Raw genomic sequence first — 23,959 nt, forward strand, 5'->3', positions numbered from 1 at the left:
TTCACTGAAATGTTGAAATCATCAAAATTGTTGCAGATTGTATTTTTCTTTGTCTGCTAATTAAAAAAATCACTTAATTGTTGCAGTTCTGATCAGTTAGTAACATTTAGCTTTATCATAAATTACTGTACAGTATTTTTCTGTTCTAGTATTAATTTCTTAATATACTTAACACTTAACATAATACTTGAGTCGTCAGTTCAACACTAATTCACAGTTTCATGTGCTCAGCTGTATAGATAATTTATTGCCAAAAATGTGGTTACACAATATGTTGTGCATGTTTTGTGCAAAAATGCCTCAAGTTATTAATACTGGCATTAAATAATTATTATTTCACAGAGCACTGATATCCTGCCGTTTCTGTTCAGTTGTATCGGGATGGTTACTGAAACTGACTTGATATGGCACAGCCCTACCTAAAATATTTTTCACCAGCCACCACTGGTATGGTGCATGTAACATTTAAACATAAAGCACCAATTTTTTTTTTTTTTAATCTTTTTCCTACTTAAATAGGACAACTACTATATTTCTGAGCGAAATCTATGTCAAGGTTTACTTTACTCAGTGATTTACTTTAGATAGTGTGTGTATTTACATCAAATCTTACCTGATCCTGAGCGGCTCAAGTCTCCACAGTGAGCGGGCCTTTGATGCTCCCTTACCCGCCTCATAGTTGACTATCCTGAAAAAGTAGGGATATGGCAATTATTTTAGCTGTTGAAATCACAGCACAATAAAATGAATAGATTCTGTGCAGTAGCGGAACAGGAAATCCCAATAATCCTGATCAAATTTTACTGTTCAAGCAAGTGCACAACAAAATCTGGAGGGAGAAAATGTCCATATTTGAAAATGAGAGGTGTTGGGTCACATGCAGACAAACAATCCCGTCAAATATGATGCTTCTCAGTGAAATATGCCTTGTATGCCTTTGCCAGTGATTTACCCAGAAAATAAGTGGACATTAATATGAATTTTCTACTCATGACCCAGCACAAAAAGGACATTGAAATTGAACAGAACAAAAGGGAAGGACATAGGACATGTCCCATGTTGAGCTGACATTTCAACATTAGTTACTTTTGAGTACTGTAACTGCCCTATTTTGTCACTTTGGTAGTTTCATAATGCATCTCAATCACAGCACTTTAGCTCAAGGTACCTGTTTACAGAGACAGCAATTCTCATTTGTTATTCCTAACAGCTACTTTCTCAGGTGTTAGTTTTAGAGAATTTGTCACGCTCTTACTATTTCACCCTGTTGTGTTTTACCATTTGCGAAATCCCTTTCGCTATGGTATAACAACACCAAGCTCTAAATGGCAACAGGCAAGCTGAACAAGGGCAAGTTTTGACAAAGATTTGTATCAGTCAAGATGGCAGCTCTGTTTGGTTCTAGGGCATATACAAATTTCTCTCCAAAACAATACAACCCAATGATATTTTGGAGGAATTCCATCACTTTATCTTGGGCTTGTAACTGCCCAAGACAATTTTACTTGATGTAGACAAATATAAACAAGTCTGACATTTTTGTCCACCTGTAGGAGAATGATAATGAGGTGCAGCCAGAGCATTCCACAGTGCTGAAACAGTGCTGCAGAGATAGGTCACCCTTGCCATCGGACCCTTGCAGTAATTCTGTTGAATTTTGAATTACTGAACCAATAAAATACTAACCTCTGCTCTTCTTCACTTTTGTCTGCTCCAGGGATGGTCAAGCTCTCATCGTGCCCATGACAGAGACGCATTACATGGCCACCAATCAAATACCCTAACAGAAAAATTAACATGGCATTTCAATATTTTCCTGTTTGATATTGCAGAAATTCTTTATTGATGATAATGATGAAGAGAGCAACCAATCATATGGTTAAAAAGACACTCATTAAAACATTAAAAACACTCATTTGCTAATCACTGGAAATAAAATTTGAGTTTTCAAGTTCAGCTTAGATGGTTTTCCCCCTTTTGCTTTCAAGTTTACCATGCATAGAAGATCATTTGATATGTAGGGTGCCCCGAAAAGGCCTCTGGAATTACAGAGATGAAACTCAGATAAGCCAGAGCTCTCCACTCTCTCTCCAGCACTGACCAACACCCATTACTACAGGAAGATTGGGACATTTGTATTTCTGTGTTTTCATCCACAGAAAGATGGATCTCCCTGCTGAACCTGCACCTGGAATAACTTTTTCTTTTTTGAAAGACAATGACTTTCACTTTTATGCTATGAATGTTTTGTTTAATCAACTTTTGTGCTAAAACCCCTCCTCCACTCTCCTGGAATGCTCCTCTGGTCCCATCTCTGACTTTCACAACAGGCTCAGATAAAGTCATAAAATTTATGACTGCCGCTGAAGCACACAAACAGAGAGAGACACTTTCTTTAAGGAACCAGAACCCCTTCAAAATTCATATTTCTGAGATTATTTTGTTCTTTCAGGGTTACCAAAGTTATTGGAAGTGCTTTGTATGTAACATATCTAAATTTGACAATTCTATCTTTCACAGAAGTGGATTTATTGATTTGTGAGATAATTTCTTCTTTATTCCTCCTATTTAGGTTGAAAGGATGAATTCTTATGTTTATTCTTTACCATATGTGTGACATGTCATCATATCTTCACTGTGACATATATTGTTAATGTTAAAGCACAAACAGTCATGGAATTAAATAATTCATATATGTATTACCCTGCACATTTAGGAACATGTGATCACGTTTACTTAAATGGATTATGGTGAGATATAGACAGATCGCTTAATCGTTTAACATCACAATGTTTTACTTCATTCAGGATTAGTTTTTCCATCTCTCTTTGTCTCTTCTGTGAGAACAAAGAAGGGGTCATGTTACTAGCCAGAGGTTCGCGCCGAAAAAGTTCCTCTCTCCGCCCAGGTCCGGCCCAGGAGCCGCTGACCCTTAAAAGGCCAGCCACCCCTCGTCTCTCCCTCTTACCTTCTTCCTCTGTCCCTACATGGCACATCAGGGCCTCTTGTTATTTTCCTTATCTAAAGTGCATTTTTTCTATCTCCTGAAGTTTCTTCATCTCAAAGTTTGCCAACTATTTTACCTTTTAATTTTTGTAACATTAATCTAGAGATTTTTGCTCAATTTTTAAGCCGAACTTATTGTTTTGTTAGTGAATTTCGATAAAGAACTGATTAAGAACTGATTTACATTTTTCTAATTTTGGGCTCTACAGTTTACCCATTCTGTTATTTGGCTAATGCCTGCTAAAACATCACGAGAGCCCTCATTTTTGATGAAGTGAGTTTTTCCTTCAACCGAACCCGGCTCCACTCAGCTGACCACACCGGTAATCTGCTGGACCAGATTTCCATGCACGGGACCAATCACTTTACGGCAGGACATCAATGCTTTGCCACGACGACGATACTACACACAGAACCAGTAAGTCCAGGTGCGTTGTGAAGCGTTCGCTGAAGGATCGCACGGTCCCAGCCAGGAGTCAACTCCAACAGATAGTTCCGTTACCGTAAGGCCAGCTGGAATGCTCTGATTCGATTTCCTGGGTTGATTACTAATCACTGAATTAACTCATTTAATCCTTTTATTCTTTTACAAATCATTAGAATTCTTAATCCAAATTACCGTTTACCTCGTCAGGTTAGTTATCTGTCTCTTCTCTCACCATATTTCCAGTCTCACACACACACACACACACACACACACACACACACACCACAGGTCACTGTATATAGGATTTCACTTGTTTATTCAAAAGAATAGCAAATAAATGCTTTCATTTAGACCAAATTACAGCTTAGTGTGTTTCCTTGTGAGAACTGTGGGTCCCTTTAACGAGAATTCTAGCCTTTAAGATATAAGACTGATAAAAATTTAAATTAATTAATTTTTAATTAATGTTAATTAATTCCCTAGGAATCTAGAGTGGTGCCCATATACGAGTGCAATCTTACGTAGTGTCTCCTACAGATATAACATATCCATTGCATAAGACAGTAATACTTTAAATGCAGTTCACTATGATGAATGATGAACAGCTGTTGGTGCAATTGGTGCAGTTGTTGCTGGGCTTATAAACCTACCTACAGCCATGTTGCTTGAAGAACAAGTGGGCTGGACATTCCACAGGGTCTGCATGAAGGAGGCATCTACTTGAATGTTGCCATTGGAGATAGAAAGATGCTGTAAGAGAGAAGCAAGTTGTACAGTGTTTTAGACAAAATGGTGGATTGCCAGTAAAGTTGTTGTGTTAGCAAGAAGGAAACACTGACAAAGCATTAGAGGTGTCAGTGTTTGGATTAAAACAATTTTGTGTCTCCTGCGGAGGTGCCTGTGTTATAACATTGTGGCCTAAAAAAGCACTGCTGCCTAAGTGTTTCACGATGCAGCAATGTTCAGATAATAAAATGAGTCAATCGAGCAAAAACATTTGGAGCAGCATGCATTTCGTAATAAGTAACATTCAGAGATGAGTGAAAGCTCAAAATGATTCTAGCCTTTAGCTGATGTGCTGATTTATATTACATACAGTATTGTGAAAAAGATTTTTAAAGTTTAAATCTTTCCATTTTAAGCATCATGCAACATGTTTAGGGATGGGTCTGAGCAGTCCTAGCTCTATTCTGCAAATACAGGCATCAATTTAGTGTTTTCATTAGACCACACTGATGTTACCTTTGTAAGGTGGTTGATTTCAAAAATTTTGACAGTCCTCGAATGTGTAGACACATAATATAGCCTGATGGAGTGCTATACATTAGTATCTGACGTCAAATCATCTATGCACTGGCACACAACGATATCAATTTTTTTATTATCCTGACATTTTGGGCACCAGAATTGACCCCTTGGTGCAGAGCGAAGAGAAACTGCGGACATAATTTAGCCTAAGTGGGTACAAAGACATGAAGCAGCAACTCCTAGGTACTAAAGAGGCTATTTCACGACCTCTGTGATTGTTCACAGTAATAAAGCACTGACTACTTTTGCCTGATTTTTTGATGCATCCCATTCTTCAAAAGCTGACTTCCTGTCGGGCCGAATCAGGTGAAGATTTCCCACTGGAGGAGATGAAAGCCCTCTCTTTGTCGGTTTGCTTTAATTGCACATTTCCCTCTCTGAAGGGCCAGAACAGCCACTAGACGATATCACTATTCACTCTCCTATGCTTGGCACGTTGCATTCCCACCCTATTGCCATTTCTCTCTCTGCCTCTTCCCCTCTCTCTCTCTCTATCTGACTATCCCTCTTGAAATCCCTCTCTCCTCCTTGAAATCAAACTTTGAATTAGCAAAAACTACAGATAAAACACAGCAATGTATGTAACAAGATGTGTGCCTACATTTATATGCATTTAACAAGAAGCAAGATCTGTATATTTTCCCAGATGATTATGGTCATAGTATTTATTTTTTGACATTAACAGTGCAACTGCAGTTTTGAATCCTGAGGGGACTACGTTGATCCTGTAAATGTTATGGATATAATAGAGAATCAGAAAACAAAATTTGCTGGAACAAATTTCTGCTGGTTTTCTTCAATTTGGAACTACTAGAAGATTTGATGTTAAGAGGGGCTTGTGCCAAGGAGACCCCCTTCTGTTTATTATAGCTGCGGAATTATTAGCTCTGTATATTAAAAACAATGAAAATATAAAACCATTAAATGTCATAGGCAGTCCTTTAATAATTACACAATTAGCGGATGATACAACATTATTTTTAAAGAATTCTGACCAAATACCCAATGCCTTAAAAGCTATGTCTATTTTTTCAGAAGCCTTAGGGCTGTATTTAAATTTTTAAAAATGTGACATGTTGAACATTCATGATAACACACAAACTGTGATTCATAATATTCCAGTCCAAAATGAGGTTAAATATTTGGGAGTAACTATCACTAAAAATATTATAAATAGGGAAACTTCTAACATTCAAATTATATTGCAAAAAATCAAAAAACTTTGAATAGCTGATTACAAAGGAATATTTCAATATTTGGTAGAATATTATGAACAAAAATGGAAGGGATTTCAAGATTAATATATCCAGCATATTCTTTACCTGTTTCAGATAAGTGTATAAATTATTTTATTAGGAATAATAAGCAACACTTGATTAGAAAAGGTGATATGGTAAAATCAATAGAGGCGCGTGGTTTGAATGTTACTGATTTTGAAACAATGAATGGTGTAATTAAATTAAGATGGTTACAGACTTTTATAAAACGTGAACACTATCTGTGGTTTTCCTTACCGGCTTATCTTTTTCAAATGGTAGGAGGAATAAATTTTCTTTTAAGATGTGATTTTGATCCCTTGAGATTACCCTTTAAATTGTCAGATTTTCACATGCAAGTGTTATTATATTGGAAAATGCTTTATAAGCATAACTTCAGTCCACACAAAGCTACAATATGGAATAACAGGTGTATTTTATACAAGAGGAAATCTTTATTTTTGAAGGACTGGATGGAGAAAGGAATTTGGGCTATATTTGGGCTATCCATTTTGGGCTATCCATTTTCATCCGGATGAAAATGGATGAAGATGGTAGTTTTTTAAATTATATTGATTTTAAAATTAAATTTAACTTAGATTGCTCGTATAAACAACATTCTACGGTAATCAAAGCTATCCCATTGGCTCTGATAAATCTGATCAAAGGAATATTACAATATTAATCTATAAGTCCTCATTTAGATACACTGTTTATTAACAGCTATAATTTTTTAGACATTAAATGTAATAAAATTTTGAGAATATTAACAACAAAAGAATGTTTTCCTCTTCCCGTTAAAAGAAAATTTTATCTCCAACATTTTCAAAGACAGATACTATCAAAGTCAGAACCAGATATTTGTAATTTCCTTTGTTACCAAAAATGAAAGAAGTTCATTTCAAAACAATTTATGATGTTTATCCATGTAGAGAATTTTTAAGAATAACATTTAATCTAGATAATAATACATGAACATTTTGTCAAGAAGATATTGAAACTCAAGAACATCTTTTCTACACCTGTGCTACAGTGAGAAGGTTTTGGGACATAAAATGCATGAGTGGTTACTAACAAAGAATGTTATACCTGTCTTTGGATACAACTGTATTAAGTTTCGTGTCTTTATGCAAAACAAAGATTTGGAATTCATGTGTAATAATATTACAATAATTGGTATATTTTATATACACAAATGTAGATTTTTCAAGGTTGCTCCAAATTTTATTGCATTTAAAAATTATTTGAAACTCTTCTTTCACTCCTTAAAGAAATTGAAAAGTAGAAATGCCTTAAGACTGTCTAAGATTCTCATGTTCTATATGGATTAACCCCTGTGAAGTTAATTTAAATTACCTCAGTTTACATAAGTTAATTTTTTTCTCTTATTCTTGCTGCTGGGAATATTTAAATTGTATGACACAATTGATGCCTATTTGTTGTACATTAACTGTTGTTAAACAATACTCATTAAAAAAAAGTTTCTCAGAATCTCGCAAAAGTAACTCATGCACATCATGCAAAACTTTCTCGGGATCTCGCAAAAACTTTTGCAAGATCTTGCAAAAGTCACATCGATCTTATTGGACGTTAGCTCTTCAGATTAGGGACCTGTCTTCATCATAGTCATGGGCAACGGCGCCTAGAGAAGACAGGCAATTGTCAGAGATGTTTTGACTCTTAACAGTGAACATGTTAGCGTTAGCTTAGCTACTTAGCTTCGACTACGTTTGTATCCATTACATAGCGGTTAAACAAAGGCAATACGCCGATGATAATAGCTGTTCTCTGTCGTTCAAGGCTTCCCCTCCACCCAGAGATATATGAAGTATATATCTCTATTGGAGTGCCTGAACCCTTGGGTCAGGTGACGTGGATAATTTCTTTAAGACACCCCACCTGTGGTCGTGGCTGACAGCCTATTTAAACCCCTGTCAGCCACTCCTCCAGTGATTTTTCTGATTCCACTTGGAGCAGCGTGGCGTGTAATCGCAGAGTTTCTTTGAGCTGATCATAAGCGTCTGATACACACAGTCTGTGCCGCTTACCTTCAGTAAGTTTGAGAGAGTGAATGTCTCTCATGGTCGCTGTGTGCGTTATCGTGTGAAGTCCTGCCTGTCGCATTCTCTGTGTTGGCATACGGTCTCTGTGGAGGGGCTTTTGTGCCGGATAACACAAGGATCCTTTTTCCCGGTCCCGATTGGGCGATGGGAGAAGGCTCCGGGAATTTGTGGACAGCGTAGGATCTCTCGTACTGCGTTATCTTTGTACGTCCTGCCGGTCGCATTCTCAGTGTTGGCATAAGGTCTCTGTGGAGGGGCTTCTTTGCCGGATAACACTAGGATCCTTTTTCCCGGTCCCAATTGGGCGATTGGAGAAGGCTCCGTGAGTTTGTGGACAGGTTAGGTTGATAATTAAAGGGGGAAAAGCGTTTGGCGCACTTCCGCATGGTGATCTTGTGCAGGTTTCTCGCGAGATCTGGGCGCTATTCCTTCTGTGAGTCATTTGTGTGTCTCTCTCTCTTGGCTATTTATATATAGACATATATAAATTAAAAAAAAAACAAATAAATAAACGGGGGAAAGGCTATATATATATATATATATATATACATTGCTGTCATGGCGTCCTTGGACCATTGCTGTGTGGTGTGTGGGATTCAGCTGCCCATTGAGGATGGTTATGACGTGTGTGTGCGGTGTCTAGGAGAGGAACATGCGGCAACAGCTGTGAACGATCCATCGTCATGTGTGGATTGTTCGATTCTGCCGAAGCGATCCTTGGAGGCTCGGCTCTGTGTTTTTAGACCCAAGCGCAGCAGTATGGTTGTACCACCTCCTGCTCTCCAGCAGACCAAACGCTTTAGGTTAGGGGAACTGGAAGGTGGCTCCTGTAAGGATCCCTACCTAAAGTTTCCTCCGATGCTTGGTAAAAGAAGCGAGGGGGGTCTTGAAGCCGATAACCAGGAGGATTGTGAAATTGATGTGTTAGGAATATCAGATGATGGTGAGATTGAGGGAATGGCTGGGGAGGATGAACAGACCAAGGAAAATAGGCACCAGCAATTTAGGGGTCTGGTTCATAGGGCTTCTCAGGCCCTGGGGCTTGGACCGGTGTCAGGTCAGGTTCCTCCCCCGTCCCGTTTTGACGATGAAGAGGGTCTCACAGAGGTCGAGGTGCCATTTGGGGTGTCTGAATCGGTATCTCAGGTGCTTACCGTGCAAGATGCTGACCATCCCACGGGTGAGACAGTCCATAAACAAGGAGGACTGGTTTGTGAAAGTGGATTTGAAGGATGCCTACTTTCAGATTCCGATCTGGGAGAAGCACTGGCACTTTCTCCGCTTTGTATTCGAGGGCAAGGAATATGAGTTTCAGGTCCTCCCATTCGGTATCTCTCTGGCTCCACGAACCTTCACGAGCTGTATGGAGGCAGTTCTGGTGCCACTGCGGCAGAAGGGGATACAGGTGCTGAATTATCTGGACGACTGGCTCCTCTGTGCACACTCGGAGGCTCAGTGCCAGGCGCATATGGCTATTCTCCTCGACAACTCAACATGGAGAAGGTCATGTTGGTGTCGTCTCAACAGACGCAGTTCCTGGGTCTGGTGATAGATTCCCAGGCAGGGCTGCTGACACTGTCACAGGACAGGCAGATGTCCCTCAGGACATGCCTCTCCCGATTCAGACTGGGGCCAGAGTCACAGGGAGGCTGTGTCTCCGTCTCTTGGGTCTGATGGCGTCTTCCGTCCAGGCGGTCCCGTTAGCCCTCCGACACATGCGCCCAGTACAGAGGTGAGGTGCCTCATGTGCTGGGGTTTGGGTCCCAGGAGTCATTTTCACTGATGGACTGGGGTGCAGTGTTCAGGGGAAGCGGGGTCAGCGGCCGCTGGGATGCTCCCCACACTCCCCGCGACGTCAACAGCTTGGAGCTGACGGCAGTCTATCTCGCCCTGTGACATTTTCTGCCGTATCTCCAAGGTCAGCATGTGCTGGTAAAGACGGACAGTGTGACCGCAGCCGCGTATATCAACAGGCAGGGCGGGCTGGGTTCTCCTCGCCTGTGCAGGTTGGCACACCGCTTGTGGCTTTGGGCACACCCCAGGTTTCTGTCCCTGAGGGCGGTCCATGTGCCGGGGGTGGAAAATCATGCAGCGGATCAGCTGTCCAGGGGGGGCCCAGACCCAGGGGGGTGGAGACTGCACCCACAGGTGGTCTCGGAAATTTGGCTCCGCTACGGACGTGCAGAGGTTGACCTGTTCGCGTCAGAGGAATCGACCCACTGTGCTCTTTTCTTTTACCTAGGGGGAGACAATCCTCCCCTTGGGGCGGATGCCCTAGCCCACCCATGGCCACAGACTCTTCTGTATGTGTTTCCCCCATTTGTTCTCCTTCCATCCCTCCTGCAGAGGGTACGAAGGGAGCAAGCGAGGCTGATTCTGGTTGCTCCAAATTGGCCACACATGACCTGGTTCTCAGACATTCCCCCATTGCTGGACGGGACTCCGTGGGAGCTCCCGGGACGGCGGGACCTGTTGTCTCAGGCGCACGGAACTCTGGTTCATCCTTTGCCCAGGGCCTGCGGTTATGGGCATGGCCCCTGAGGGGTCTGAGTTCCTAGCTATGGGGCTGTCCCCTTCGGTGATTTGCACTATGCAGGAAGCACGTGCACCATCGACAAGGGCTCTTTACGCCCATCGGTGGCGGGCCTTTTTGAACTGGTGTGATGACCGCCATGTTGACCCCCTACCTGCCTCTGCTCCAGTGGTCCTTCAGTTCCTGCAAGGACTGCTGGATGCGGGGAAGTCACCCTCCACTCTGAGGGATATGGTTGCAGCAATTAAGGCAGCTCAGGTGGGGCAGTACCAATTGCCTGAAGAGGCAGAGAGACTGGTCTCCCAGTTTCTTAAGGGTGCTAGGAGGAGGGCTGGCATATGGTCTCGGCCCTCACTCCTGCCCTGGGACCTGGAGCTGGTGTTGTGGGCTCTTGAAGCACCCCCATTTGAACCTTTGGAATCGGTGGACCTAAAGTGGCTGTCATTTAAGTCCGCGCTTCTTTTAGCACTGGCCACAGCAAAACGGGTGGGTGAACTCCACGCTCTCTCAGTGCATGAGAACCTGTGTAGGTTCTTGCCTGAAGGGGCAGGGGTGGTCCTGCGTCCAAACCCAGTGTTTGTTCCAAAGATCCTGCCTGCTTCTCAGCCCAATTCGGACATGGTGATACGCTCTCTTTACTCTGCATCAACAGAGGGTGGGGAGCGCAGTCGCTTGTGTGCCCAGTCAGGGCCCTCAAGGTGTATCTGCAGCGGACAAGGGTCCATAGACAGACAGATCAGTTGTTTGTTTGTTTTCGGCCAGATCTCCTGGGGCAGCCTCTGTCAAAAGCGTCTCTTTCCCACTGGATTGTGGAGACTATTCAGCAGGCATATACGGGAGCAGGGGTGCCCTTTCCAGCAGGGGTGCGGGCACACTCCACTCGGGGCATGGCAACATCCTGGGCATCATGGCGCAGGGCATCTCTTAGTGAGATTTGTGCAGCGGCCACCTGGTCTGCCCCGTCTACGTTTACTCGATTTTATCAGTTTAATGTGGCTGCAGGCACGTCGTTCAGTGAGCGAGTGCTTGGTGCAGCCCATCAGTAGGTCTTCCTTGTCAGTCAGCCTTGGGTAGGCTGATTGAGTGGCCTCCTCACCTCCCTGATTTGGCCCTTGCGACTTGCAGGGCCTACTAGCTCTTGGTTGCGTCTGGTACCAAGGCTTTAGGCTACAGCTTCCGGCGTCTTGCAGAGCTGACGTGCCGGGGGTGTGTATATAGTGTATATAGTTTATTTGCACACACTGTTGTTGTAGAGCACTTTAGTGGCGGGGACGTCTCATTCGAATCTCACGTATCCCGGTGTGGGATGTTGCTGCTCTATCCCATTGTGGTGTGTCTTACAGGTGTCCAATAGAGATATATACTTCATATATCTCTGGGTGGAGGGGAAGCCTTGAACGATAGAGAACGGAAGGTTACATGTGTAACCAAGGTTCTCTGAGTGAAGAGGCTTCCCCTCCACCTCGAGGCCACTCAGGGATTCATTCCATCAGATTAATATCACCGGGGGAGTGGCTGACAGGGGTTTAAATAGGCTGTCAGCCACGACCACAGGTGGGGTGTCTTAAAGAAATTATCCACGTCACCTGACCCAAGGGTTCAGGCACTCCAATAAAGATATATACTTCATATATCTCTCTGGGTGGAGGGGAAGCCTCTTCACTCAGAGAACCTTGGTTACACATGTAACCTTCCGTTTTTTTCTTTATAGATGGTCTTAAGGTTAATTTGCGAGGCAGAGGTCAGCTTTTGTCTTGGTACATCCGCTACACAATTATACTGGATATCAACTGAAGGCTGCTGTTCTGTCCAAACTGTCAAAAGACATTGACATTTTTCTTGCAATATGCTGTCCACTGTTGTTAGCTTTTGTTTCAATAAATTGAGATGAGGAAATCACGATTGCATGCTTCTACTTAAATGCCCTACTTTGATGATATATCACTACACCATGCATTTTTTTTTTACATTTTCCATAAATTTCACCAAAAAGTTTAACTTTTTGTAAGCAGTGTATGTAGACACATCATGTAAGCACACTTCAAGAATATATCTGCAGCAGTAGTGCAATTTATCGATATAGCTCCGTGTGACAGTAAAAAAAACAATATTTGTTGCTGATATGTTTAAGACTAAGAATCTGGTTGAAAAGCACAACTGATTATCTGTAATAATGTGGGTAACAGAAATGTGCACTAAACACTGAATGAAGTCTCTGTAGATTATAGACAAAATTGGCATCTCTCATCACAAATTTCTTTTTATTAACCCAAAGTGCATGATCAAAAATACAAAACAGATGAAGTTTGTTTGTTTGTTTATTCATTTGGATCCCCATTAGCGACAGCATAAGCTGCAGCTATTCTTCCTGGGGTCCTAAAAAATTACAATGGCATACAATTCTAAAAATACAATCACTCAATTAATCAAACAATAAAATATTTCACATTTAAATCAATCAATTAATCAATCAGACAATAAAATATTTCACATTTAAATCATACTGTAGTTTAAATAAACAAGTGTCATCATAAAATGACACTGAAAATTACAATAGCAAATAACAACAGTTCTTCAGACATGTATTTCAACAGAGCTGGTGATTATATTGCAGAAAGAAACTCTTTCAGTGCACTTTTGAATTTTAAATCATTTTCAATTGATGTAATCTCTTTGGGAAGCAAATTCCATTCTTTCATGCCTCTCCAAGCAAAGGTTCTTTTTATATAGTTGTTTGATATTTTAGGTAAAGTAAATTTGTTTGCAAAGGCATGTCTGGTTGGATAGGAGTGTATGTCAGAGCTTAACATTAGTTTTTGATAAAGTGTCAGAGGAGTTTTTGTTAGAAAAGTCTTCCTACACAAACACAGTATAGAATATTTAAGTCAATTCTTAAAAAATAAGTTAAATAATAATAATAATAATTTACAAAAAAGAAGATTTTTTTTCTAGAAAAGACAGAAGTAGTGGACAGCGCAGTTTATTTCTGTGACAGTCGCTCCAGCACCGACACCATACATCCCATCAGTCCAACCAAGCTGTTTGAATTTCCATCCATCCACTGGATATTCTGGAGAATAGCTGTGGTCAGGTCTTGGTGTCTTCTGATCTGTTCCAAGAACCGTTCCTCTGACCTCTCCAGATACTGCAGAGGATCAACAGTAGCATCCCGCTTCCTTTTTCCAGCACAAAAGCACCCAAAAAGTACTAGTTGTTAGCAATTACTTTCTATATTCATAAACACAGTTCACTTAAAGTAAATGGTCTATTTTGCAATTTTAGGATTAACCAAAAGATAACATACAGCGCCCTCCATAATTATTGGCACCCTTGGTTAAGATGTGTTCTTTAGCTTCTAATAAATTCAGTTTTTTTCTTAAATAATATAGGACCACAATGGAAAAAAAAAATAGGAAAATCCAATGTTTAATTCAAGCGCATTTCTTCAGTGGGGAAAAAATTACACATTAAGAAATAATTCTTTCACATCAAATCATGTGTGCTACAATTATTTGCACCCCTGATGTTAATACTTTGTACTACCCCCTTTTGCCAACAAAACAGCACCTAATCTTCTCCTATAGTACATTTTTCTACAATTTTCAGTGTGAGAGTATGCTTCCGCCATAAAAATTTAATTTATTTTAAGGCTTTCAACACATCTTAACCAGGGGTGCCAATAATTATGGAGGATGCTGTATTGATCATGTTGATGTCTGCATAGTCTAAACAGATCTTAATTGATTTGGTCTGTTGAGAGGAGGACAGCGTGGATGAGCTGCAGGATGAGACCAGTGAGCTGCAGAGTAGTGATCCTGGCAACTGGACCTCATCATCCAAGGCTGACAACTAAATAAAATGAACAAGACATGATGTTGATAGCATCTGTATTATAAATCATCTTCTCCATTAATTTATTAATTATTTCTTTGTCCATACAATGTTAGAAAGTGTCACAAAAAATACCTGTAATAATTTCCAACACTGCTAAACACCTTGTTTTATTTGAGACAACTGAAAATCACCAAAGAAATCTGAGTATAAGAAATCAATGCATTGAATTTCCACATCTGCAAACCTGAAACCTCGAGAACAATCAGCATTTTACCTTGTAATTATGAAAAAAGTTACCAGTATTCTTATTTCACTGTGTTAATTTGATCATTTGAATCAGTTTTAGACTTGCATTAATGATAATGTTAACAAACAGTTTATTAGTTCTTCAAGATAAAATTCAATGATAACCATATAGTTCAGTAATAGGATTAATGGGTCATTGTGTAACAATGTGGGAGGTTTTGAATACAGGTCTTGTAATGAAATATTGCTGCTGCATTTCTCAGGTTTTCTAAAGAATTGTTTTATAGCTCGTTAGCTTACCAGCGGCTAACTGGTTAGCAAACAATTATCACTACCAGCCTCTGATCACTTATCCTGTGTCCGGACCCTGTGTCCGGCATAACGTTCATAATATTGATGTGGGACTATTGTAGCTAGTGTATTCATAGAAGGTAACAGCAGGTGTTTGAGAAATAAACTTACCAGGATCAGGATCGGTGGTCTGCATGGCAGACTAGCGCATCAACTCCAGCTCGGCTGTGTCGTTCAGGGCCCCGGTGGAATCACGGAATGCAGCCGGTCAAAATGGGTTTCTTTTGGCCGGCCACTGCTGTGTCCCCAGGAGCCGGTGCATAGTTGGTGGAAATGCAAAGAACTAGTGCTCAGTCAGACACTGGCTTCGAAATTGCACTGGAACCAGCTTGCTCAAAAAGCGCTGTCGTTTATGTGAAAACTGTGCCTCTTGTTAGGCACTGCTTGAATGTCTTTATATTTTAGTCCGATTTCAAAATAAAACTCAGTAAAACTGTCGTACGGGTGGGTGTCCTTCGTAGTCGTTTCTCCATACTGCCAAAAAGATCCAGAAGTATATACACCTACAGTTTTGCAACATCTCGCAAAAGTTTTTGTGAGAGCCTGAGAAACTTTTGCGAGATCTCGCAAAGTGTCTGGACCATTTCTTCCTGATTTTTTCTTTCCTCCATGTCCCTTCCAGGGCTCCATAGAAAGGTGCTACTGTGGTGAGGTGCTTTAGATGTGACTTACCAAGTATCTCTCTGTTGATACGCTGACAAGAATCAGGTCATCTCCGATGCGGACTTTCTCTCCCTCGGATCTCTGCTTGGAAGCAGGATGAATAGTCCACCAGCAGGCCTCACCTATTACCCATGCAAACAGATAAACGCATTATCAACTGATCATATTGCAGGAAAAATCTGAGCATGTCTGTTAAGCAATGCAGTCACATACATGCCATTTTTAAAAAAATTAAAACTCTTCTCTTGGTTAATGTGACTGCTCTCAGAAAGTTCTTAAAATATCCATTATCTGAGAAAGACTGAAGGAGCAGTGGAAGTACTGTTTCCACTGGATAAATGGCCTTAAGCCCTTCTGCAGCTCAAATGTAACACTTTTGTAAATACACAGCACTTTTGGAGTTATATCATTACAGTATTGATTCAATCTCAAGGTTATGTCAACCTGAAGAGGTAACTCAGGCTGCTGAATACAGTGAACTCGGCAAAATGCCCTTTAGTCATACTGTACCTATTGAATCTTCTTGCAGTCCAACATCAAATGACAGCTTGTCTGTGAGAGACCTTGACGTCTTCAAACAAGTCAAGTACTGGTGAATGAAAAATGAATTAGTGTTTGGTAAAAAAAACAACAACACTAAACTGTGAGAGCAATTCAGTTGTTGTGTAAAATATCTCAACAAAGTAAAGTATATTTGCTCATTTGAAAGATAATGGTTTAGTCCTCAGAGGTAAACATTTAGTGCTAAACAATCAGCATCTTCACTGATTAGTTGACTTCGAAAATTAATTAATACCAATTAAATGACCAATTTTTTGTGTTCTTCAACCTGAAGAGTAACAGATTTTGTCGAATGGGTTTTGTAAATGTAGTTCAAAGAAAATAAGTACATAGACTTCACAATGGTCTCTGTAAATTTGACACATTATTGCCTTCTGACATGTTTAAATACACCATTGCACTATTTAAATACATACACATACACGCATACACGCATACACACACACACACACACACACACACACACGCACACACAATAAAAACAAATATGTACACTAATATATACACTTTTAACCATTTATCTCTACTTTGGATACTCTATTGCATTGTTGGCACTCACCATGCCACTGAAGGAGTGACGTAGGAGGATGGCATGACCATAGAGCAGTGTCCGGTGTCCACCTCCCTGACCCGCCTGCAATGAAAAATACAGGAAACAGATTAATACTATATCCAAGCATTCTTGATCCTGTCAGACCTGAAAAAGCGCATCTATAGTCTAAGTTAGTAACTTCCACTCTGTGTCAGATATTAAGCCTATGATCCCTTTGTTTTACACCCTGTGCAGGTGTCTCCTACTTCAAACACCCACTCCAAGAGCAAGCAGGAAACAGACAGAAAGAGGGAAGGAACACACAGAACTACATTCACAGTCAAACAAACCACCAAACTCATGTATGGTACCACACTCAATAGACAGTTTGCTCATTCTTGTGACAGACAAGAATAACTGATTTACAGTAGCAAAATGTCTGAACAAAATGTGAAGAAAGTGTAGAGCAATAAAGAATAATGATAAGTTTTTTCCATCATCATCATCATAGCAAATCATGAAGTTATTACTTACCTTTTTATTAAACCTCTAGCAGCAGAATGAAAAAGATAAAATACCATAAGCAGTGGCATCTTGTTCACCTCTGCATCAGCATTTTTGATTTGGGTTTTTAATGTTGTGAGTTAGACAAACACTACAGATTACGAACAGGCCTACAGCAGTAAAGGGCCAGTTAGCTTATCAATCAACTCACTAGGAGTCAAACTCATACAAAGAAAGGTTCTCCCCAATTTCTTAACATTTTGCTTTCGTTTACTTTAAACTTTGAATTAATAGTAATAAATTAAAAGAAAAAAAGAAATTTGTTATATAATGGACAATAGGTGGTAAGCTATAATTAATCAAACTCCTGACAGAAACAACCAGGGACTGAGTCTCTGCTAACCACTATTGCTGTACCCTGCAGTGTTTATCCAACAAGCAATAGGCAGAGAGTATCCTGTTTCTTGTTCAGTTGTCAGTATTAATTTGTGTGTTTGCTTGTGGGGTCAAATTTAAACAGACCTAAAGGGAACTCCGAACTGTCGCCTGAATATGACCCCGAACTAATTCTCTCTTGGTTTCAAAGTCTCTCCCAGATGGCTTGTATAAGACTGACGAAAAAGGAAACGGACGGTTCGATCAAAAGAAAAATGGGAAGAGTATCCAGCAACAGCTGGGAGTGAGGGAGGGGGTACAGAGAGACAGCCAGCCTGTATTTCAGGCCCACTGTCATGCTGACACATCACTGCCAGGAATTGTGACCTTTGGTTTGCTGCCCCTCCCACTAGACCAGGGGTCGGCAACCTTTAACACTCAAAGAGCCATTTCGACCCGTTTCCCACAGAAAAGAAAACACCGGGAGCCGCAAAATCCTTTTGGCATTTAAAATGAAGACAACACTGCATATATCGCTTTTTTTTTTTTTTTTTTTTTTTACCTCTATGCCCTTGTTAATCAGTCGTGATTAATTAATTACAAAGCCTCTAATTATTCATTTTTTAAATTGTGTCCTTCCACTAATATTTATCTTACCTGGTTAATGTCATTTTTGCTCTTGGACCTCATATGTTACGTAATGTTAGCTGGAAATCAATATTTTGCAAATGTCTATTTAACTTGTAAAATCTATTTATCTTAAGCTAATAACTTTTCTCCGGTAAGTCGCTGCCCTATTTTCCAAGACGACACTCCTCTGACTCTCTGACCTGCTGCCGTGTTCTTGCGAGTAACGTGTATTACCCTATCATGAGTACTTTTGACTCAAAGACAAGACGTGTCTTTCTTGGAGTGGAGCTTTAATATACAGGCTTGCCATTCTTGAGTACAAAACGATGTGAAACTACAGGCGTTGCTTCTCCATCTCCTCTGCATCAACCTTGCGCTCTCATGTCCCAGCCAGAGCCCTAGAGATAGTAAGAGTTGCGACACTCCCATAGGGTGCCGTTGTACGCTTTCTTTCGGTCTACTTCCGGGTTGTGGAGGCTTGTTTAGTTCCAAGCACCGCTTCGACAGTGACAGCCACCGTTCATTTGCACTGCAGGTTGTTTAGTATATGTGGAGGTAAGTTGATGAAATGCCTACCTCTTTTGAATTGTCAACTGCCTATATTTTATCAGAGGCTCTTTATGATGCATATGCTGAGCTTTATTTGTATTTGCGCAGCGTAATTATATATATTTTTTATCTTGGTAGACGACCGAATTTCTGCTACTTTTTTTAGCTCGACTCTGCTGTTAGCTGTGAAGTTATCTCCAGAGATATATTGACGGATTAATTGTTGATGAGTCGCTACCTCTTTTTAATTTTAACGTCTTTATATTATATCAGAAGCCCTTTGTGGTGCATACATTTATCTGTATTTGTGAATATTGGCAGATGACCGACTTTCAGGCATTGCCTTGTGCTTGTTAGCTCTTCTTTGAAAGCTACCTAGCTACATCGCTACCTCTTTTTAATTGTCAAGACTACGTCCTTTATATGAGACCCTTTATAATGCATAAACTTATACTTGTAAGTATTTAACAAATACATTTATTAATATCTATCATATCTATCTATCTGCCAGTATCCCGAGAGCAGTCACTGAAGACACGAAGACCCTCATTGTTTCTCCCATTGTCAATAAAACATACTATTTCATTCATCAAAGCATAATGAGTTGTTATTCTTGAATATATATATTTTGTGTATGTCTTAAAATGGTTATAGTGAGTCAACTCCTGCCTCATCAGAAGTGGCTGGACACTATCTGCTGAATGGACTGTTGTTACTCTGCTTTTCAATAACTCCTAGACTACGGGTAAGTGAATCAGAGAAATATAGACATTGTCTGGAAATACAATAATACAGCTGGGCAAAAATTAACATCTTCAATCATCTTACATTTCTGTGTAAAAGTCGATATACAGAAAAGTCGATTTCCAAAAGTGTCTTGAATATGTCACCTTACGGCTCAAAATGTAAAACTGACATTTACATACATACTCCAAAGAATTAATAATCAAACAAGTACTTGGAGGTGTGATTTTATTCCTTTTTTTACCGTGAAATCGCCGCTCTCAGTCCCATAGAAGGAAATGACAGCGCTGCCTGTTTGGAACTATTCAGGCTTACATGAACCACGTGACCGCCCCGCTGCGAGAGCATGAGTGTCGCAACCATAGATATATACAAACGCTAGATGTCTCGAGACGGAGTCGGCGGCGTCGTCACTTGGCGGCCATCTTAGGACAGGGGACTGCTCTGGCGCACTGTACTGTAGTCAATGGTAAGGTGGATGATTTCCTCACTTTAACACTCATAACTCGCTCAATTCTTGATTGATTTACAAACGGTTTAGTTTATTACAAACCTTATTAACGTGGCTATGATTCAGGCTCAATTCCGAAATCGCAGCTTTTCGTTTTGAAAAATGCGGCATAGTTGTGTGTCTTTTCTGCCTGGCTACTCACATTGAAGATGGTGTTACTCACAATCTGATTTTCAATTATTAGGTTTTCCTGAGACCAACGTTTTTTGAGAACCGAAACTTTAGGCGAAATTACATTCTTTGTGGTTGTGGTTGTATTTATTTGCTTGTTAAGAGACTTTGATTGAGACCTTAGACTTATTGTTTGCATACATCTATGCCTGGATTAGTTAGCCTGCAGCCGAAATGCATTGTGGGTAATGTAGGCACCGGGTTCATGAAAAGAAAAGACATCTCTGTTTGTTGTGCATTGATTTTGGTTGAGCTTTGTTTTTATCTGTGCATTAGAAAGCTGATAGTAATAAAAAAAAGTGCAATGTTAAATATTAAAATTACATTTACATCCATTTATGCTGAAAAAAGCTGATATCTGTGTTCATTATTATATGCAGTGTTGGGCAGTAACGTCACTACAAATAGCGTCGTTAGTAGTTTAACTACATTTTTCTGTAACGACGTGGTAGCGTCGTTGTTTACAAAATCAAAAAACGTTTCAACAGCTTAGCTAATCTTTTGGTCATGTAGCGCGGTAGCGAACGCAAAAAGCTACATTAAAAATGATTAATGTTGAACTGCTTGAAGCGGAGCTTTCTGCTCTGCTGCAGTCTCATCTCACACTTTTAAGGATCAGACAGTGACATCCTCTCCAAACGCCGACATGTCTGTGTCGACCAATAGAAGCGGAGGAACTGTTGATGTCGTCATTCAACAATCCCTTCCACTGGATCCACACACACACACACACACAGACGCTTGCTTCAGTTTTTGAGTTTTTGTGAAAAAACGGAGAAAAGTTGTTTTCAGATACCTACTGTGCCAACCCAATGCGAAGTTTCTGTCAACTTCAAAGACGTCAAATACAAATCTGAGAACCCATATACAGGTGACTACCGAATATGCACAACCAGCAGCAGTTAGCTAACCACCACATGTCAACCGCAGTATAAGATGCACACACAAACGAGCTACTTTTCAACATCTAAAATTCGCGTGGCAGTAAATTAATTAAATTAAGCGTAAGGTTGTGGTGGCAGTGTGTGAATATGTATAAATTGGGGGATTAAATAAACTGATACATATAGGAGGGAAGAGGTATGGGAGAAAACGAGGTAACAGTAAAACCAAAATCTGTCTTCTTCAGTATTACTGTTAACACTAATGAGCAAATGGCTGAAAAAAATAACAGAAAGGGTAACAAAAGTGATGGCATAAATGATTAAATATCTTACCGGTAATCTTACACTCAAGACCAAAATTGAGTTAAGTAGTAGTGGATACAGCACTTTGGGAAAGCATTGAATGATTTTACATAGATATTAGACTTAAGAAATAAAACTTGATTTAATACCCAATGTGAATACCCAAATTATGTATAAAATTGTCTTACTATAATATTGCTTACTTTATATGGAAATGATATCAAATGTAACCTATTATACCCTCCAATGTAAGTGGTGTGTTAATATAAGCTACTGCAACTTAATTATCAGATACATTATGTCTGCAATACAAACTAAAAAGAAAATCAGAACAATGATTTCTAATGTAAAAAGGTTGATTCATTTTAAATATAGCTCCACATATTCCTCAGTGTATCAACTTACTAACTTTGGAGCACTGAGAACAAAAATGATGGTTTAATAATAAATAAGTCAGCATTTTCTTGTCTCCGTTTGACTGACTTCATTAGTCCCTGAAATTTTTTGGTAAGAAAAAAAAGTAACTTGAATGTATTAAGCTACTTTGGCCATATTGCTGTAGCTTAGCTTGCTACATTTCTGTGGGTCATAGCTTCAGTGTAGTGAAGCTTGATTTAACACTGAGTAGCTGGTAGCTTAGCTCATTACAGTTTCCAAGTAGCTTGCCCAACACTGATTATATGAATTCAATGGTTTTAATTATTCTTATGTAAGCAGTAAAACAAGTACATCTCTGACGTTTATAACAAACCAAGCTGTTGTAAAATCGGTTGAAAATTGAGCAATCTACAGTGATTTTAAAATCCATGCTCCATTGACTTTAATGTTATGAGTGATCGAGCAGCCCTGTCCCAAGATGGCCGCCATGTGGCGACGTTGCTCCCCATAGGCTGACAGCGCTCATGAGCCATCTAGTGTTTGTATATATCTATGGTCGCAACTCTTACTATCTCTAGAGCTCTGGTCCCAGCCAGAGGAAAACCCCAGCAGCACATCCGGTGGAGTGACGCGTCAAAATAAGAGCGGTAATTTCACAATAAAACTATATTAAAATGCAGTGAAACGCGCCTGAAAGGCAGAACAATTTATTTTCCAAAGTTACAGGGAGCCACAACAGAGGGCTGAAAGAGCCGCGGGTTGCCGACCCCTGCACTAGACGCACTGTATCCTGAAGAGCTTAGTAGTGCTGAGCATGATTTGTGACAGAAAGTTTTTAAGTGTTTGTGTGAGAGCATATGTGTAATTGGAGGAAGTGTTGTGTGTTGTAATTTTTTTTTGGTAAACAAATCCAGCGGAAAGACTAAAACCAATGATAAAATATGTGTTTCAAAGGGATTTTGCTTCTAAACAAAAATCCATCCATTTTTTGCCAGTACTGATAAACTCATAACATCTGGGCACTTGAAAAAAGGCTGATTCCATTTTTTTTTTCAATTTTTGTGAAAGATGTAATAATGATTAAAAAAGATGTTAGGCATTTTTATTTTGACAGGAGCAAACAAACATTCCGAAACACTTAGGTTTTGGAAGGTTAACTGATACTACTCGTATTGCCCCTCTTCAAAATCTGATTTAGCTTATTCTATTTTTAACCAAAAGCTACAAAAAACACTCGGCAAGCCATACTGCTGTACTGTGTGGTGCTTTTCATCATTGCAGAGTATATGGGCTTGATAAGTTATACAGACACAGGTCCACAGACTGACAATTGTGATTAGTTTCACTCTCTTTTCCAGTTTGTGGAAAGTGAAAGCAGGATTAATGCATTGTCGGATTTGGTGTTCTCACGCAATTTGATGACTGCAAGAAAAATATTACGAATCTCTAAATTTATCATTATTCTTCCAAGATTGTGGACAGCAACTCAGTTGTTTGTTCAATGCCAGGGTGTCAGGATGAAATGCTACACCCTATGTTTATGACTTTATTTGATAAAGTTATGTTTATTTACTGAGTAGATCATTCATACAAGACAGTTAATGTGAGAAATAATAAGTTAAATAATAATACACTTTTATTTGCATATTTCACAAAAATTATGAGTCAGCTGACTTTGGGATTCCATTATCCACAATGCTCGGGGTCAAGCAAGGGAATTTTGGGAGGTCAACAGCACATACATGTGCGGAAAAATGTTTAGTTTATGCTAGTACTAAGTTATACTGTGCCATAAGCTGAAGCTGTAATTCCCGTTGTTTTGACTAAAGCAGTTTATGAAACAGAAGTCCAGACTCTTGTTTTATTTTTTTTTGAAAGTCATTGTTGAAGCCACTCACCCTAAGAAATTATGGAATCTTCTGTAGATCTGTAAAGAGGGCAATATAAATTGCTGCCAAGGAAAACACCTCAAAATTGAATGCTATAACTAGAAAAAAATTCTAGAAGTATATGTATACAAAAAACTACCTCGTAACAATAAAGATTGTTGTAATTAATCACTACATCCCCTGCATTTATACTGAGTCCTGAAAACTGCAGTTGCATACCAAACTCATCAGTCAGTCATGT

At 39.8% G+C, this 23,959-nt stretch overlaps 1 protein-coding gene across 1 annotated transcript in view; it reads right to left on the bottom strand.

The window, feature by feature from the left end:
- Positions 1-23,959, bottom strand: part of ryr3 (ryanodine receptor 3) — a 242,283-nt gene that overhangs the window by 127,081 nt on the left and 91,243 nt on the right. Inside the window, exons 4-10 of the mRNA XM_051937044.1 lie at positions 17,315-17,329; positions 16,808-16,882; positions 16,198-16,276; positions 15,697-15,809; positions 4,084-4,183; positions 1,687-1,780; positions 614-688 (exon numbers count right to left, since the gene is read on the bottom strand). Coding sequence (XP_051793004.1) covers positions 614-688; positions 1,687-1,780; positions 4,084-4,183; positions 15,697-15,809; positions 16,198-16,276; positions 16,808-16,882; positions 17,315-17,329 — 551 coding nt within the window. The remainder of the gene's footprint in view (positions 1-613; positions 689-1,686; positions 1,781-4,083; positions 4,184-15,696; positions 15,810-16,197; positions 16,277-16,807; positions 16,883-17,314; positions 17,330-23,959) is intronic.

This window comes from Acanthochromis polyacanthus, chromosome 16 (genome assembly GCF_021347895.1).
Source record: "Acanthochromis polyacanthus isolate Apoly-LR-REF ecotype Palm Island chromosome 16, KAUST_Apoly_ChrSc, whole genome shotgun sequence".
NCBI classification, from domain to species: Eukaryota; Metazoa; Chordata; class Actinopteri; family Pomacentridae; genus Acanthochromis; species Acanthochromis polyacanthus.